The sequence below is a fragment of the Ictidomys tridecemlineatus genome, chromosome 4, assembly GCF_052094955.1.
Source record: "Ictidomys tridecemlineatus isolate mIctTri1 chromosome 4, mIctTri1.hap1, whole genome shotgun sequence".
NCBI lineage: Eukaryota > Metazoa > Chordata > Mammalia > Rodentia > Sciuridae > Ictidomys > Ictidomys tridecemlineatus.
Genome location: NC_135480.1, coordinates 203,745,826 through 203,763,535, shown reverse-complemented (window position 1 = coordinate 203,763,535; position 17,710 = coordinate 203,745,826). Strand labels below are relative to the sequence as shown.

Below are 17,710 nucleotides of genomic sequence, written 5' to 3'. Positions count from 1 at the left end.
TGGGGCTGGGGGAGGGCAGAGAAGCCTTCCCAGAAGGTAGGAGGAACAGAAGGGAGGAGGTGGAGCCGCCTGGCCACCTGGGAGCACAGGTCCTCCAGGAAGGAGGACACGGCTGTGGCCAGAAGATCTCTCCACAGTGACTGCACCTGGAAGGTTGTGATGCTGACCCTCACTTGCTCTGTCCCCAGCTCACCATGTCCAAACGACTGGTGGCCATCATCTAGAAATGATTTAAAATATACAGGATGAGCCAGGCATGGTGACACATTCCTGTAATCCCAGCGGCTCAGGATGCTGAGGCAACAGGATTGTGAGTTCAAAGCCAATCTCAGCAGTTTAGCGAGGGCTACGCAACTCAGCCCTAATACCCTGTCTCTAAATCAAATATAAAGTAGGGTTGGGATGCAGCTCAGTGGTAAAGCTCCCCTGGGTTCAATCCTTGGTGAATATAAATAAAGATAGATAGGTAGATAGATAACATGGGATGATGTGTGCAGGTTCTATGCAAAAGCTATTCTTGCCAGTTGCAGTGCCACAGCCTATAATCCCAGCAGCTCAGAGGGCTAAAGTAGGAGAATTGAAAGTTCCAGTCCAGCCTGAGCAACTTAGCAACACCCTGTCTCAAAAAAATTAAAGCACCTAGGGATGTCGCTCACTGGTAAAGCACCCCTGGGTTCAATTCCCAGTACAATTCAATCCCAGTTCAACTCCCCCAAAAATCTATTACTTCTGCAATTTTATATCTAGACCAAGGGCTGGAACCAGTCCCCCAGGGAGGGTGAGGGACTTGGTGCAAAGAGAGTCAGGTAAGAAAGTAAGACGCAGGCAGTACTGTCCCAGACCTGTGTACAGAAGTTAATATTTTTTTTTGTCTTGTTTCAAATAGGAAAGAATTGTGTTCATTGTTAGTATTGATACAAGGACACAAGGCAGGATGTGTAAGGAAGATTTAGTCATCCTCGCTTCCTCCCTCCACACTGGACAGGACAGACACCTCTATACTTCATATACATGTAGTGTTGGCTTTTATATTTACAAAGAGCAGGACTACTTTGTTAAGGTCTGTAAACAAGTCAAAATAACACCTGGTATTTTACCAGGGGAATGTTAGAGTTTGTAAACAAGTCTGGATGGTGCCTGGCAAAATGCCAGAGGGAGTGGTTTGAGAAGTAACAAAAGCGAGCCACTAAGTTTGGAGATTCCTTATTGGTTGACTGATGTATCTAGTTTATGATAATTAAGATAAGCTGTGCAGGGCTGGGGATGTGGCTCAAGTGGTAGCTTGCTCGCCTGGCATGCGTGCGGCCCGGGTTCGATCCTCAGCACCACATACCAACAAAGATGTTGTGTCCGCCGAGAACTAAAAAATAAATATTAAAAAATTCTCTCTCTCTCTCTCTCTCTCCCCCCCCTCTCTCACTCTCTCTTTAAAAAAAAAAAAAAAAAAGATAAGCTGTGCAAAATGTATAAATAGCTCTGTTGTCCTACAATAAACGGCTCCTACTCCTGCTGTATCAACCTACACAAGTTATTCGTCACCCCCGGGCACTACTTTTTCTTTCAGACTACCCTAATGCCCAGAATTTTGTGTTTCACAAAAATTTTAGCCGGTGTGGTGGCACCTTCCTGTAATTCCAGCAGCTTGGGAAGCTGAGGCAAGAGGATCGCGAGTTCAAAGCCAGCCTCAGTTGCTCAGGCACTAAGCAACACAATGAGTCCCTGTCTCTAAATAAATACAAAATAGGGCTGGGGGATGTGGCTTAATGGTCGAGTGCCCCTAAATTCAATCCCTGGTATCAAAAAGAAGAAAAACTTTGCACACCCTTTTTCAATACTCCATGTTGAGAAGAGACAGCCAGGACCAAGGCCTCACCTCACCCGGCTGTCCTCTACCCTGAGCTTCCAGACCTAAAACTTCAGGCTGCCCGCCTTGTCCTCTTGTAAGATGAGCTGGGAAGCCACATGGCCCTCTGCAGAAAAGGTAAAGTCCAGCTCTGTAAGAATACAGACAGGATAAAACGATTCAGTTTCTCTTCTGATACACAAAGTGCAGAACACTCCTGTGACGCTAGATCCACGGGGGACCCCAACCCTGCACCCAAGCAGTACTGCAGATGATTCTTCTGGAAGCTTCAATAAGGAAAATGGCTACTGTTTATCACCTCAATCTTTTTTTTTTTTTTTGTAGTTGGACATAATACCTTTATTTTACTCATTTATTTTTATGTAGTGTTGAGAATCGAACCCAGGGCCTCACACGCACTAGGCGAGCGCTCTACCACTGAGCCATCAACTCAATCTTTAGTTCCTCTTCCCTCCCTGTAGATGCAAGGGTGGACCAAAAGTTCCAACTCTAAATCATGATTTGATCCCCTGGAAAACAGACCCCTCTAGCCCATCTATGGGTCCCAAGTACCAGTCATCCCATTAGCATAGAAATGGCAGTCTTATCCCTCTGGGGAGTCCAAGGATTTGGGGAGCTATATGCCAGGAAACGTGCTAGAAGACCTAATATGGTCACCACCTCAAAAGCCCAGAGGAAAGAACCTGGCTCAAAGAAGGTGGCAGGTTCACGAGGTAGGGCAGAGAGTAGGGAATTCATTCCAGTCATGGCTCAGAGTTTACTGGTCTCTTCTGTCCCAGGCCCTGTGTCTCATGGCCTGGTGGGGAAGGCAGACCAGGAAGCAGGTGCTGTGGAGGAGGTGGGACATGGGAGCAGGTAGGAGGGCTTGAAACCTGGGTTGGGAGAGTGGGACAAGGGGAAGGCTGCCTAGAGGAGGTGACCCCTAAGCCATGCTGCTGAAGGCATTAGACCCTAAACCCAAGCCTTTTCTGTGAAGGGCCACATAACTATGTGCCAACTTTGGATTCCAACAGTGGTTCTTAAACTTGGGTGTCTCAGCCTCACTAGAGGGAACTTTTCTGTCTGGTGTGATGGCATCCAGAGCCCGTAAATGAACTTATACTGTACATGTTCTGCCACTTGTCGATTTCACTCAGCAGTAGATCATGGACACCTTTCCATGTCAGTGTGGCCTCACTCTCTAATGGCTGCAGAGATACTCCTGCATTGGCTAGAGGCGCTGGAACTGACTTCACCCGTTCCACTCTTGGATGCTTCAGATAGCACCCTGTGGTAACCAAAGCCATGGTGATATCCCTGTATGGAAGTCTGTTCATACATGTGCCTTTCTCTAAGATAAATTCCTAGAAGTGAAACTAGTGAATCAAAGGCTATAAACATTAACAGTGTGGTATATCGACATAATGAACTTGCTGTCTCGTGAGGGAACCATTTATAATCAGCTAATCAGCAAGTCTCAGCGCTACCTGGAAAATTCATTTCTTGGGCCAAGGACAGGATACTTTTCTCTCCCTCTTGCAAATTACTGACATTACAAATCTTACAAAGTGCTAATTTTGTATTCTTGCAATATTACAGCAATATTTTAATGTTGATTTTCTTCTTCTTTCTTTCCTTCAGGGCTGGGGACGGAATCCAGTCTAGCACATGCTTGGGAAGTGCTCCACCGCTGTTATATCCCCAGCCCCAATTCTTTTTGTGTGCATCTGTATTTTTTCCTTCCTTTCCTCATTTTTCATTTTGGTGTGTGTCTTCATGTTGCTGCCTTGTAAGAGTTGTTTTTGTTTGTTTTCAAGAAAAGGGATTGAATCCAGAAGTCTGCTACTGGTGAGCTACATTCCCAAATACCCCCTTTTTTTTTGAGACAGTATGTCCCCAAGTTTCTGAGTCTGACCTGGAATCAAATTTTCAAAACTCATTCCTCAGTCTCCTAAATTGCTGAAATTATAGGCATACTCTACAATACCTGGCTTTAAGAGCTTGGTGGTGTTTTCCTAAAAAAAAAGGAAAAAAAAGAAAAGAAAAAATGATTGCTAATCCCTCATATAGGCATATCTATTAATTTAGAAATTATCCATGTTCTACTTTAATCATTTTTTTAAAAATCGTTTCTCTTTCCACATTTTTTTTTAATTTCATTTTTTTTTGTTGTAGATGGACAGCATCTAAAAAAAGACAGCATCTTTTTTTAATGTGGTGCTGAGGATCAAACCCAGTGACTCACACATGCTAGGCAAGTGCTCTGCCACTGAGCTACAGCCCCAGACTCTCTTTCTACATTTCTTACTATTACATTATAGTTGGAAAGAGTTATTTTGGTTTGGGGATACTGGGGATTGAACTCAGGGGCATTTGGCCACTGAGCCATATTACCAGCCCTATTCTGTATTTAGAGACAGGGTCTCACTGATTTGCTTATCGTCTTGCTTTTGCTGAGGCTGGTTTGGAACGTGCGATCCTCCTGCCTCAGCTTCCCAAGCTGCTGAGATTACAGGAATGTGCCACTGTGCCCAGCTATAGTTATTAAATCTCTATACCTCTTTTTCATAGGTTGCAATGATTTTTTCTTGTCTAACTTTGCTCATGGTGTCACCTATTATATTGGACACTGTCCTTTTGAGTACTTGCACATGGATAACTGGTTTCTTGGGTTCTAGACCAGGTTTCAGTCCCTCAAACTGAGTGTTTTACACAACTCCTCAGCACACAAACATATTATCTGATCTTCTTCTGCTACATGGAGCTTCAAAAGACACAACATAAAGCCCTACCCCTCTGCCTCATCTGTTTGTGACTGCAGCCAGCTCATTTCCCTTCTCTGGGAAGTGTCCCTGCTGTCCTGCAGGGTTACCCACCCCTGACGAAGATCCTGGTGAGTTTCTTTGGGAAGCTGCTGGGACAGGAGTTGGACCCACTTGAGAACGTGCTGGTGACTGTGGGTGCCTACGGGGCCCTGTTCACAGCCTTCCAGGCCCTGGTGGACGAAGGAGACGAGGTGGGTGACATGACTCGGGCTGGGTGGGGTGAGGGGTCAGAGCAGTGCTGACCACAGTGAACCTTTTTTTGACTGTTATGAACCCATGACATTGATGGCTGGGGGTCACCCTGTGTTTGTGTCCCTGAAGCCGGTAAGGATGTCATGTGGGGTGTGGTGGGCCCAGGGACCCATGGACTGGGTGGGACTGGGCCCAGGGAGATGGGTCAGAAAGGACACAAGTGAAGGAGACCAGGTCCTGTGGGCTGGGAGGTGTAGTGGCCTCCAGAGCCCCAGGGAGGAGGTGGAGGGGGCAGATGCCCAAGGAGGGGACTTAAATGTCAGGGGGTAACTATAGCCACCCTTCCCACCTCCTCTTGCAGAGCCCCACCCAGGATGGGGAGCTGGATTCCAGCAGCAACTGGCGGCTGGACCCCACAGAACTGGCCAGCAAGTTCACGTCCCGGACCAAAGCCCTGGTCCTCAACACACCCAACAACCCCCTGGGAAAGGTACCTGGGACAGCTCTGTTCAGGGACCCTCCACCTGCATTCAAGTCCCGGCTCTTCCTGACGAGCTTCCTCGGGGCCTCAGTTTCTTCATCTGTGGAGTGGGAGGGTTGCCCGCCGTGACCTGAGGATGGAGGTGCCAGAGTCCCAGGGAAAGAAAGGGGCAAGAATCTCAGGGAGGTGAAGGGTGGGTTGGTGGGGACAGTGACTTGCCTCTCAGCATTTCCTCAACTGTAAATAGGAACCTGAGGGACCATCTCACAGGGTCGGTGCAGCAGAGGTTTGATGGGATGGTGCAGGAAAGCCCCCAGCAGCCAGCATGGCCACAAGCCCTCTGTCTGAGCAGGACTTTGCATTTGGGCATGGTACCGGCTGCAGACCTGTGCCACCCCTGGGTCCCTGCAGGTGTTCTCCAAGGCAGAGCTGGAGCTGGTGGCCAGGCTGTGCCAGCAGCATGACGTGCTCTGCATCGCGGATGAGGTGTACCAGTGGCTGGTCTATGACGGGCTCCTGGAGACTCTGAGCAGTTCATTCACTTGAGTCACAAGCATTTATCACACCTACTTGTTCGAGGCACTGTGTTGTGAGAACAGAGGCAAAGAGGGCATCAGACCCCACCCAAGCAAGGTCTAACACTGTGAAGTTTAATTTTAGGGGTTAAAGGTACTATTCAGTGTGAGACACGGTCACAGGGAGACAGGAAGCAACCCAGCAAGGGCACAGAGGTGACCCAAGCCAGCCAGTAAAGCACCTAGAGCCACCAAGACTCAGAGGCCATCCAGGCCCCTCTGTGCAGTCCCACACTCCTCAGCAAGCATGGGGACATGGCTGACGGTGGGAAGGAGAGTCACTTGCCCATGGCAGAGGTGGAACCAGAACGCAGGTGAAGAAGTGCCAGGAGAAACGTGGCTCACCAGACCCACCCTGTGCTGCCAGCCCAGTCCCCTTCAGGAAGAGGCTGCCACACAACCCCCAAACCATGACTCCTTCCCAAAAAAAGGCAATAAGTGCCTCAACCCAGGACCAGCTGGGTCTTGGTTCACTCCTGCTGGGAACCAAGGGCAAGGGCCTGCCAACACCATAGCAGACTCACCAAGAACCCACAACCCCAAGCCGTGCTCCCTCTCCCAGGACCAACAGCGCTGCGTCTCTGCCCACCTGGACCCTGGCCAGACCCCGGCCTCACTAGACGTGGCTCTTCCGACCCGCTGGATGCACCGGGCAGGACAGGGGCCGGGGTCTCCCGGGAACTGCAGCCCACACCGGTACCAAGAGCCCAGCCAGGGATCCTGCCCACAGGTCAGGGCACTGTCCCCGCATGACCAGGAGCAGCGAGAGTCCGAGGGGAGAGGACGCGCCGCGGAACCCAGCCCAGGACAGCTGCGGGAAGGGGAGCGTGTGCGCAGAGGGCATCCGGGGACCGGGGATGACACGGGGACCTGGGGAGCCGGCGGAAACTCTGGGTAAGAGCGCGCAGGGGGCTCGCGCGCCGTGGCACGAGTGAGTGGGTGTCCAAGGTGACAGCTCGCGTCCCTGGCCCCAACAGGCAGCTCTCGCCCCGCCCGCCCGTCCAGCCTCGCTGTCGGCTGCCACGCCCCACCCCCCCCCGCCCCCCCCCGCCGCCGGCACATCTGCAGTCCCCACTTCACCGCTCACCTCCCCGCCCCAGAAGTGACGTCACCACGGTCCTCACCCGCCCCCGGGCTCCGCCGTCCCTCACGCCCCTCCTCGGGTCACCCCACCCCCAGCCGTCTTTCTTCGGGGCGGAAGTAGCCTAACCGGCGCTGGCTCCCCTTAAAGGAGCAGGGACAGCAGGGACGTTGGTGTTAAGCCTGGGGTCAAGAAGCAAAGCGACCTGAGCAAAGGTGAGTCGTTTATTCGAGCGTGGCCTCTCCGAGGTCGGTTGTCGAGCCCAGGAAGACTTGTTACGTGTTTGAGGTTTCCGAGCGCTGGATGTGTGTGAGATGCTTCTGTGTGTGAACCGTCCCTGGTTAACTTCGGGTGCGGCCTGCACCTCGCTTGGGGGCCACCTCTTTCATCACGATCCCCTCCGTGATCGTGATCGGAGCAGCGGAGAACTTGGGCCCCTAGTGTCAGCAAAGCAAAGCTGGGCGGGAACCGAGTCCTGGGATGCCAAGTCCCCCCCTCCTTGGATCCTTCTGGGTCCTCACAGTTCCCGGGCCGAAGTAGGGTTAGCAAGCAGTTAACAACAATCCGCACGTTGGGAAGCTGTGCAGCCATCCCGATGAGAAGTGTCTGATGTGCACTGACATGGGGCTACTTCCAAAATACCGTGGATGACAAATGAAAGCGTTGGGAGCGTGCGGTGCCATTAACATGGTTGAAACACCGTGTGCATCTTTCCACAATGTCAGAATTCACTGAATAACAATAAGTTCACAGGCTACACCACTTTCATCAGTGGCAGTTTATGGGATACTTGTAGGTGACCTGGTAGTTATAAGCTGAGTAATCATGGGTTCTTTTATTCCAATCTTAATTTCTAATATCTGAACACTCAAGTTACATATCGCACTTTACCCAAATTGTATATATACACATATATGTGTGTATATGTGAGTGTGGGTATGTTTGTAACAGAAAGGCCAAGAAAGTGTTAAGGCCACCACAGGGGTTCAGGAGGCTGAACTGAGAGCAAAGGCAGAGAGCAGACATGAATTCATTGTTGTTGGTTCAGAGTGCAGAGCTGTTAAGGCACAGCAACTTATTCTAGACCAAGGTCCAAAAGGAGGCAGTTTCACAGTGTCAGCTTGAGATGCCAGCTTAGAGTGGGATATGAATGGTCATTAAGCACAAGAGAAACTGCACACTGCTGATGGTGTTTTTTTTTTTTAATATTTATTTTTTAGTTTTCAGCAGACACAACATCTTTGTTGGTATGTGGTACTGAGGATCCAACCCAGGCCACATGCATGCCAGGGGAGCGTGCTACCGCTTGAGCCACATCCCCAGCCCTGCTGATGGAGTTTTTGATGATTGTTTCTGTAACAGTTTTTCTGGGCAAGGCTCGGAACAAGTGACCAGGTGACAGGGTCAGGGTGCTGCCATGTCCAGTCCCCGGGAGCTCCTTCTTTTACTGGTCTGAAATGAGGGGTTTGCATCTGGTAAGGTTGATGCGCTCCTGTGTTTGATGTTCCTGTTATGATTTGGGATATCCACATGTCCAGGTACTCTTTGATTCAGATGGATATGTTGGCATGAATAAGTCATTTATCAATTTGTGCCTATGGTGGTGCCAGACAGATAGTACTTGTTTGCTTGTAGAAACAAGTTGTGGAGTCATTCCACCTGAGCCCTTAAACTCAGAATGGAGTAGCTCCTGGCAAACTACTGCTTTACAAAGTGTAGTAACAAAGGTTTAAGCACAGCCTGAAAACTACTGTTCACCACATTGTGGAGTGACTCGGTGCGGAGCACAGCCTGCTGTCCACAGAAGGAACAGGAAGAACATCATTGAGCAGGACTGTGATTTGTGTTCTAGGTGATCTGTGGATGTGATTGTGAGTGTCTGTGAGGTGTGTGCATCAGTTGTCTGATGAGATGTACAAGTTGTTGTCTAGTTTCTCACCCAGGAGCCCTGGTTGCATCCCACCTTGTGTGCATGTGGTTGTGAGATGTCCAAGTTGTTAACTGGTTGCCTCACACAGAACAGGGTCCTGGGTACCTCCGCAAGGGGGAAGCACTTACTACCTTTTGCACAAATTGATTATCCAAAATGAAGTGCTGAGGTCCCCTGTGGAGCCAAGGCCTTGTTTCAGCTCTCCTGCTGGGAGGTCTTGTTTTCCCCTTTTAATACAGGAGGAAAGGGCCCCAGGGAGGGAAGGGAATCTAGCAACCTCAGCCAGGAAGCAGAGAGGCTGGGTTGGAGCACAGGAAGGTTTCACAGTAGTGCCAGTCTGTGATCCCTCTGGTCCTGCTCCCTACTGGGAAGCCACTTGGCTGTCATCATGTGGGGCTGGCTCAGGACGGTCATCCAGTAGCTTCTCATTGCCAGAACAAGTGAAGCAGATGGAGAACAGGCCTGTAATCCCAGCAACTGGGACAGCTGAAGCAGGGGATTGCAAGTTCAAGGCGGCCTGCACAACTTAGCAAGACATGGATCTTAAAATAAAAATGAAAAAAAAAAATTGAAAAGGGCTGGGGCCATAGCTTAATAGTAGAGCACCCCTGGGTTCAACCCCCAGTACTGGGGAAAATGAAAAAAAAAAAAAAAAGAAGAAGAAGAAAGAAAGAAAAAGAAGGTTGCCTAAAGGGAACTCCCAGAGCAGGTCACTGTCCTCTCCCCCGAGAGAGGCTGCGGCCCCTCAGTGTGTCTCTCAGTACCCTGGGGTCATCAGCACTGAAGTGCTGGCACCTACTGTGCACCTGTCAAGCTGCCAGAGGCTGAAGGTCAGGTGAGAGCAGGGTGCATGCTCAGCTTCTATCCTGTGAGTCTACAAGGGCAACCTGGCAGCTCATGGTGCGTAGAGGTCCTTGGGTTCACAGAGGAGGGGGCTGCACCTAGCTACCCTAGCTAAAGTCAGAGAAGGCTCCCAATGGAAGTGACTTAATTTGCAACAGAAAGTGTTTGGAATGTCTGGAAGGGGTACTGAGGAGGCTGGAGACACAGGAGCTCACAGGGCTCATCCCCTGCCCTGCCTCAGGGTTACCAAGGGGCTGCCAGAAACTGGCAGGAGGCAGGTCAGAGGATGCCATCTGGCTCCTGCGTGGCTCATCTTTTTCCGCAGCACAGTGATTTCCCACCCTCAACGACTCCCGCTCAATCTCCCACACCTCCCAAGGGCTGGCTCCTGACTTTCTAATCCAGGTGGGGTGACAGAGGAGCACAGGACAGCTAAAGGCACTAAGGAAGTTCTTCACCCTGCTTCCCCCACCCCCATCTCTGGCAGTCCTCAGAGCAGCCGTCCTTGCTGACGCAAATCAAGGTGTCAGTCTCAGGATTGGAGGCTCCTCTGTCCTGACTGTCTCCAGCTGCCCGGGTTCTCAGATGGCACGTGTGCCAGGACACCTAGATGGCCAGGAGCAGGCTTGACCCCTGCTTCTGCAGCCACCAGGCTAAATTACTCCAGCTGTAGCAGGACAGGAGGTCCCTGCCATACCTGTCCTAATAGACCTGGGGCCACATTCCACTCCTGGAGGGCACTGCCAGCTCCCTGAAAAATCTCCAAGGGCACATCCTCTGCCTCATTCCTGCAGAGCTGGGAGCTTTGAACTTCCAGCTGGGGACCTCCTGTGCTTTTCTGGGACTCTGGGTAAGTCCTTTCCCTGCTCTGAGCCTCAGTTTCTCCCCTTAGAAAACGGATGGGCCCTTCTCAAAGGTTCCCACCAGGCTCCGTCTCCTGTGGGGTTTTTCATGTATGAACCTGCCCTTGGGAGTGAGATATTGACTTTGGATCAAAGCGAGTAAAGGGTGGGAGGCCTGCTGTTTGTCTCACTGGAGTCCCCGCCAGTCCCCTGTGGGCTAGGAACCTGCAGTCTGAGCCTCAGAATCTATTTCTCTGTCCTCCATTTCCCAAGTCAAGGGAACTGTCACTGTACTGCTCAGATCCCCCCAGGCTGTCCTTTCCTAAGGGGTGAACAATTGACTCAACAGGTTTTTACCAAACATTTGTCTTTGGGAACTCTTATTGATCCAAAAAAAGAAAACAAGAAAAAACCTGTATTCACTATCTCATAAGAGATTTTCTTGTGTCATTAAACAAATGTTTTTAGAAAGGTTATAGGTTTAGTTTTTTGTTGTTTTGTTTTGTTTTGGTACTGGGGATTGAACCCAGAGGCATTTTACCACTGAGGTACACCCCACTGTTTTAAGACAAAGTCCCACTAAGTTGCTCAGGGCCTCCCTAAGTTGCTGAGGCTGGCTTCAAACTTGCAATCCTCCTGCCTCAGCCTCCTGAGTCACTGGGATTGCAGGTGTGCACCACCGAACCCAGCTCAGCTTTCTATTTCATTTTTCTTTCCCTCATTTAGTGCTAGGGATTGAGCGGGCGAGGTAGGCTCTGTACCACAGAACTGTAATCCCACGCCTGGTTACTGCATTATCATCCCAGGGCTAGTTCATAGTGAGCTGGGCCATCTTTTCCCACACTAAAGCTTCAGTCCTGGAATAGACCTGTCCTGTCCCCCTTCTATAGAGGCACTGCGTTGTCTCAGCGACTGGGAGTCACCTGGCATCCTTCAGTGCCCCAGACAGCTGCCTGTGAAAAGCTGCCTCACCCAAACACCAAGTTGCCCTGTAGAGGAGTCCAGAACCAAGGTCCTACGTGTCCTCCTCGATGTAGGTGGTGGGAGCCAGCCTGGGAAACGATGGTCACCTGTCTGTCCTGCAAAGTGGAAGCTGGGCAAGGGATGGCCCCTGACCCTGAGGGGCTGGTGGTCTCCTGTAAGAAGGGGAGCTGGTGGTGGTGGCTGCGCTCACCTCCTTAGAGAGGGGTCTGGGGTGAGAGTTTGGACTTTAGAAAGAAATGAAGAGCAGCATGGGCCCAGCTCCGTGCTCTGGGCCGAGTGAGGTTTTTTCTTGTTCTGCTCCGGAACAAAATAGGGACAATAAAACCTTCTCTATAGATTGGGGCGCTATAGCTGCACCCAGTCCCGCTGCTCACCTTATTTTGGGACAATTAAGTAGAGAAAAGGCGTTTTAGCAGGGAAGGTAAACTTGACTCAGAAAGCAGGCTCAGCTGGGCTTAGTGGCTCTCGCCTGTGATCCCAGTGACTCCAGAGGCTGAGGCAGGAGGGGCGTGAGTTCAAAGCCAGCCTCAGCCACTCAGTAAGGCCCTAAGCAACTCAGGGAGACCCTGTCTCTAGATTAAAACATAAAAAAGGTCTGGCATGTGGCTCAGTGGTGAAGCGCCCCTGGGTTCAATCCCTGGTACCAAGGGAGGAAAAAAGCCGGCTCAGCCAGAGGATGAAGGACTCTTGCCCAAAGTCTGTCTTTCCAGAAACCTCTTTAGGGGTGGTTAGTACAGGCATTGATGGGTGTCCCAGGCTGGTGGGTGTCTTTCACTGCAGGTGACCTAGATGATGAGCATCTGATCCCGACTGGTCCCAAGATCTTGTCACACACAGTTGCTGGCATATTACACAATGGATGGGCCAGAGGGGATGGTGGCCCCAGGCCCTTTGGCTGATCTCTAGACTTTCAGTAATGAAAGAAGATGTCATTTGTGCTTGGCCTCAGTGAGGACCCGGGCACATAGCTCAGGGCTCAGGCAGGTACCAGGTGCTCCCTGAATTCAGAGCAGGGCCTGGGTGGACACAGAGGCCTCAGAGAAGAGGTGGAGCTGTGCGGGCCCTGCTGGGGGCAGGGGACTACAGGGCAGCAGGCAGGGGGCAGGGCTTGAGCCCAGGAGGGCCAGGTGGGTCCCAAAGCTGAGGATCTGCACATTCAGAAAAGGAGGCTGTGGAGGCTGCGGGTCTGCCTGAGGCCGCGTCACAGGCCGGGCTGGGATGGCCTGCACTTTACCCTGTGTCAACGCGCTGACCTCACCTGGACATCAGGCCCTGTGGGGGCAGGGTGTACGTGTCACCACCCAGTTCGTGGGCACTGAACATTCCAGATACCCTGGAGTCACCCACATGCCTCTGTCCGGGCTGGTGCGTTAGCTGCCCAGGCTGATGGAGGTGTGTCCCGCCGGGGAGGGCGCTGGCCCCTGGCCGACAGAGGCCTGGGAAGCTGTGAAGGTCACCCAGGACAACTCTGGCCCACTGCCCTGCGTGACTGGGCCTCGAGCCCCTGGCCGCCTCCTTTGCAGAACTTCTCCCACAGATTTACTTTTGACTAATACCCATAAAAGTCATGACGTTTGTGGGACACAGACTATTGGCCAGGAAGCATGATAAGTGCTTTTTGTGTGTCAACTCATCATGTCTCACTCCAGCCCTGTGAGGCAGGTGCTGTCATTATTCTCACTTCAGAATTGATTCTCAGAAAGGTCTAGTAATTGGCCAAAAGTCACAGAGCACATAATGCCTTCTCTCCAAGGTCTGTGATTCAGAGCCCCCTCACATGTAATTAGCAGCTTCATTAAGTTACATTTTATATACTATAAAGTCCTCTTGTTTTAAGCACACAATTCCATGATTTTTAGTAAATTTACAGAGTTGTGCCACTATTGCCGCAAAGCAATTATACTGACAGGTCCGAGATCCCCTGGTCTGTGTGGGCTCTCATTCTTTCTTCCACCCCAGCATCAGGCAGTTTGGAATCCCTCTTTTATTATTATTTTTTCCGTGGTACTGGGGATTGAACCCAGGGGTGCCCTCCCACCGAGCCACATCCCCAGCCTTCTTATTTAATTATGAGACAGGGTCTCACTAAGTTTCCCAGGCTGGCCTCGAACTTGTGATCCTCCTGCCTCAGCCTCCCGAATAGCTGGGATTACAGGCAGGCGCCACTGCACCCAGCCTGGTGGTGTCTGATGAGATATCCTCGTGCACAAACCTAAAAACACAATCGAGCAGTCCTCCTCACTTTGTATAAGTCTGATGCAGATGAGCTTTGGGGACCAGGGTTTACTTAAACAACCCAGGCCCTCAAGGTCACGGTTGCCATGTCAGCAGCCATGTCATATTAACTATGAGTAACCAAGAAACACCAACTTTGCAGCAAGTTCTCATCCCTGATCAGAAAGGAAATGATGGCTCAGTGCAGGTCGATCAGTCACCCACCAAGTCCCCTCCTGCAGAGTCAGTTGCTGATGGGTCACCACGAGTGCTGGCCACTTCATGGACAGGCAGCAAAGCATGGCTTGTCTCACCTCCTGCCACCTGGTGACGAAACCCAGTGACAGCCCACAGAAAGGGATTGTCCAAGGAGGGAACAGGCCCACAAAGGCAGAAGGGTGGCCAGGCCAAGAAACGTGGTCAGCGTGAAGCCAGCCTGCCTTTTCCAGATAGCCTGAATATGTTCTCGGGCAGAATGCCAAGAGCAGCGCGCTCCTTTTTGCAGCTGCATGATAGTGCGCAATGGGGACAACTGTACAGTGGTACTGAGCCATACTCAGGGACACTGGGATCATCTGATGGTCCAGGTGTGTGTCTCTGTGTGTAGGTAGAATATTCCTGTAAGATCCATTTCCAGGAGAGGAGGCACTGCATTGCGTTAAAGAGTACTGGGTGTGATTACTTTGCCTTCCAAAACTGATACCAATGAGCACTTGAACCCGATTTTTTTTTCTTCTTTGTGGTGCTGGGGATTGAACCCAGGGCCTTCTACACGGGAGGCAACACTCCACTAACTGAGCTATATCCCCAGCTCCTTGAGCCCATGTTTTCAAATCATGTATTATGGCTTTCCGGTGCCTTATAACACCAATTGGGTGGGTTTCAAACTCATTCTTCACTTATCTGAGGCAAAACAATAGTTTCATTTTAGTTTACACTTAATTAATTATGAGTAACCTCAAGCAAGTTTTTGGTGGGTCTGGGCCTGGAACACATACTAGGCAAGTGTTCTACCCCTGAGTTGTGTGCCCAGCTGCAAAGTTCTCTTTGTTGTGTGTTAATTTCCCATAAATATATATAGGGAAATTATACACACACACACACACACACACACACACACTAGGAATTAGGGATGCTTACCTCTAACCTAGGTCCTTTTTACTTTTCACTTTGAGACAGGGTCTCACAAAGTTGCTGAGGCCGGCCTTGATCTCACAGTCCTCCTGCCTTAGCCTTCTGAGATGCTGGGATTACAGATGTACAACACCACACCCACCTCCAATTCTATCTTTTGACTACTCTTGCTTTTCTATTGAAACATGGGCCTTATGTTAGATTTGTAGGAATCCTTTCTTTTAGTTGTAGTCTGGAGTCGGGGGTCTGTTTTTGTGTTTCCACAGAGAGAACAGCAGCCGATTTGGATTCCAGAGAGATTAACTAAAGCGATTTCTACAGACCAAAAAGAAGATGATTTAGCTCAAATCCATAATAGCTGATATCCAAAACTCCAATTTGGCTATCCTTACATCTGCGACAGAACCAGGATGCTTTTTTCAATATCTATTTTATTATTGCCCTTTCCCATATCATGAAGTTCTATTTTATTTTTTTGAGCTCATACAGACCTAGGTTAATGTTTTGCTGATCAGTTCTATTTTTTTTTGACTATAGAGTTTTTAAACATTGCAATAGAGATTTTACCTGTAAAAAGTTATAAGGCCTTTACTATTGTGTTATGTGTTGTATGTATTATATTATGTGTGCACACTTGTGTTTTGTGTTATATGTTTGAATGTACGTATGTCCAATGTACGTATTTCTATATATCATATATGATGAGCGCTCATGAAAAGATGGATCCAAATATTTTTTTTTATTTTATTCACGTGATTTAAATGGTTTAATTTAAATTGGGTAAATAACTGTTAAGAATTGTTTTAATATGTAAACAAAAAAGGAGGTTCTGTTTGTTTACTCTCACCTTTCGTTTTCATTATATTTAATAATTCTCTTCACTATAATGTAAATTGTTAAGAAAATTGTTTTCTTTTAGTGCCTTCTGGAATGTTACCTAATTTTTTCTTTAGCCATTATTGCCAGAATTCCTATCTTCATCCCTGTGCCGGTGAAGACAAAGATAAAACTAATCTACAGTTTCTGCAATAGCCATCACTGAACTGCTTACAGAACTTACACTGAACTGCTTACAGAACTATGTGTCACTTGTATGCATTGTGAACTATCTGTTGGTGCAGCGACTTGTGTAGTGTTGGGATATTTTTGCTGATGATATCATCGGTGGTACAATTTTCCCAAAAGGAGCCGTCAATTGACTTGGTATATCTTCCTCCCTTCTGCTTGTCATGATCATTCAGCTAAAATTTGGGGGTCAACAGAGGTGAGGCAAAGAACCTCACCCCCCCCCCCCCCCCCCCCCCCCGCTGAGACCTCTCCACAGGTGTGGCTGTACTGGACCGGTAGTCAATGACGGGTAAGATCCAATTACAATGGTACCAACCTAAGACAGGAGGCTGACGCCCTGAGGTCAGCTCATCCGAAGACGGGTAAGGACCATATGTATTGGACAACCTAAGGCAGGCACGGTCCATAAGCCACATGCTTGTTGTTTAAACAGAGAGGGGGAGATGTTGAGAGCCACAGCCAAAGGGGCCCCAGCAAACTTCCAGCTGCCAGCAAGCTTCAGACTGCCCCAGCAACATCTAGCTGATTGGCTCCTCTGCGGTGATGTTCATTGGGCTGTTTCCCTGCCCTTCAGACTGCCAGCTGATGATTGGCTCACAGCTGCCCCAGCAACATCTAGCTGATTGGCTCCTCCACGGAGCTGCTCATTGGGTGACTTCTTTGGCTCTGCCCACGCAACCCAGCCAATCGGCCTCAAGAGGAGGAGGATTGTGGGAGGTTGAGAGGCTGGTGTGGGGGAGAGAGGCTTGTGGAAGCCGGTGGTGGCAGTTGGGCTCTGAGGGTTTTTCCCTGGAGCTGTTTTGTTTGGCGTTTGTAGTTCTAAAAATAAAGTTAGTTTCTTTTTGACAAGTGGCTCCTGATTTGTGCCAAGCCAGACTTCGGCAGTAGGTGAACACAATACCTTTATCTTGCTTGTTTACATGTGGTGCTGAGGAAGAACGCAGGGCCTCACACACACTAGATGAGCGCCCCAGCCCAGAATCCTTTGTCTGTTAAGGCTCATCTGTACTGACTTGGCCAGGTTGCTTTTGGTTTCCTTCATTAGATCATGCACTCCTTAAAGGATAGGAGGATTCACACTTTTACACATGGTGGTGGCTGCGGGAGTAGCACATGACCAGTCCAGTCTTTGCTGAGGTACTAAGGTGTGTGGCCGGCCCCCGTCAGGTGTGGAGCAGTAGGGTAGAGTCTGTGACAACTCTGGGTATCAGGAGACATTCCTTCTCTCATTCAGTGATTTATTGACCAGTTACTCTGTGCCAGGTGGAAGATCCAGCCTGTTAGGAACAGAAAAGTACCCAGCCTGGGACTCAGGTGAGCTGGCCCCAGTAGCAACCTGGTGGTCATTCCCCCTTCCCCAGTTGTCAGTATCCTCACCCATAATACGTGCCTGACTAGATTGCATTCCCCCATTTTCCACTGAGCATCCATCAGTCTCTGCATCTTTGGTGCCCTCAGAATGAGGAGCAGCCACCACGTCACTGCTCCAAGTCTCCCATGCTCCACAGTGGCAGTAAGTACAGGCTTTGAAGTCAGAGTCCTTGAGTTCAAATCCTGGCTCTTGTCATCTTTGGCTTTGGGTATGTGACTCAGCTTCTGGATGGAATCTTTTTCCTGGGGTTAAAGTGATGCACCCAGCCAGGTTCCATGGTGCATGTCTGTAATCCCAGCCACTTGGGAGGCTGAGGCAGGAGGACC

At 49.9% G+C, this 17,710-nt stretch overlaps 1 protein-coding gene and 1 long non-coding RNA gene across 14 annotated transcripts in view; one reads left to right on the top strand and one right to left on the bottom strand.

The window, feature by feature from the left end:
- Positions 1-841: 841 nt before the first annotated feature.
- LOC120889914 (uncharacterized) lies at positions 842-7,078 on the bottom strand. Of its 2 annotated transcripts, none has more exons than XR_013438339.1 (3): positions 7,004-7,078; positions 5,355-5,923; positions 842-1,994 (listed from the first exon to the last, which is right to left on the bottom strand). It is a non-coding gene; the product is annotated as an uncharacterized LOC120889914 (long non-coding RNA). The 2 variants fall into 2 exon arrangements; XR_013438338.1 differs by lacking the exon at positions 7,004-7,078 and adding an exon at positions 6,506-6,918.
- Kyat1 (kynurenine aminotransferase 1) overlaps positions 3,485-17,710 on the top strand; it is a 35,888-nt gene continuing 21,662 nt past the window's right edge. For 4 of the 12 annotated variants that reach the window (XM_078048377.1, XM_078048375.1, XM_078048374.1 and 1 more), the window contains exon 1: positions 6,999-7,212. Coding sequence is in view for 3 of the 12 variants with exons in the window: in XM_078048368.1 (XP_077904494.1) it covers positions 3,512-3,691; positions 4,665-4,859; positions 5,222-5,350 (504 nt within the window). In the remaining 9 variants the exon portion in view is untranslated. Of the gene's footprint in view, positions 3,692-4,664; positions 4,860-4,903; positions 4,993-5,221; positions 5,351-6,646; positions 6,811-6,997; positions 7,213-17,710 lie in introns of those variants that run through there. The other 8 variants (XM_078048367.1, XM_078048365.1, XM_078048368.1 and 5 more) reach the window with 7 other exon arrangements.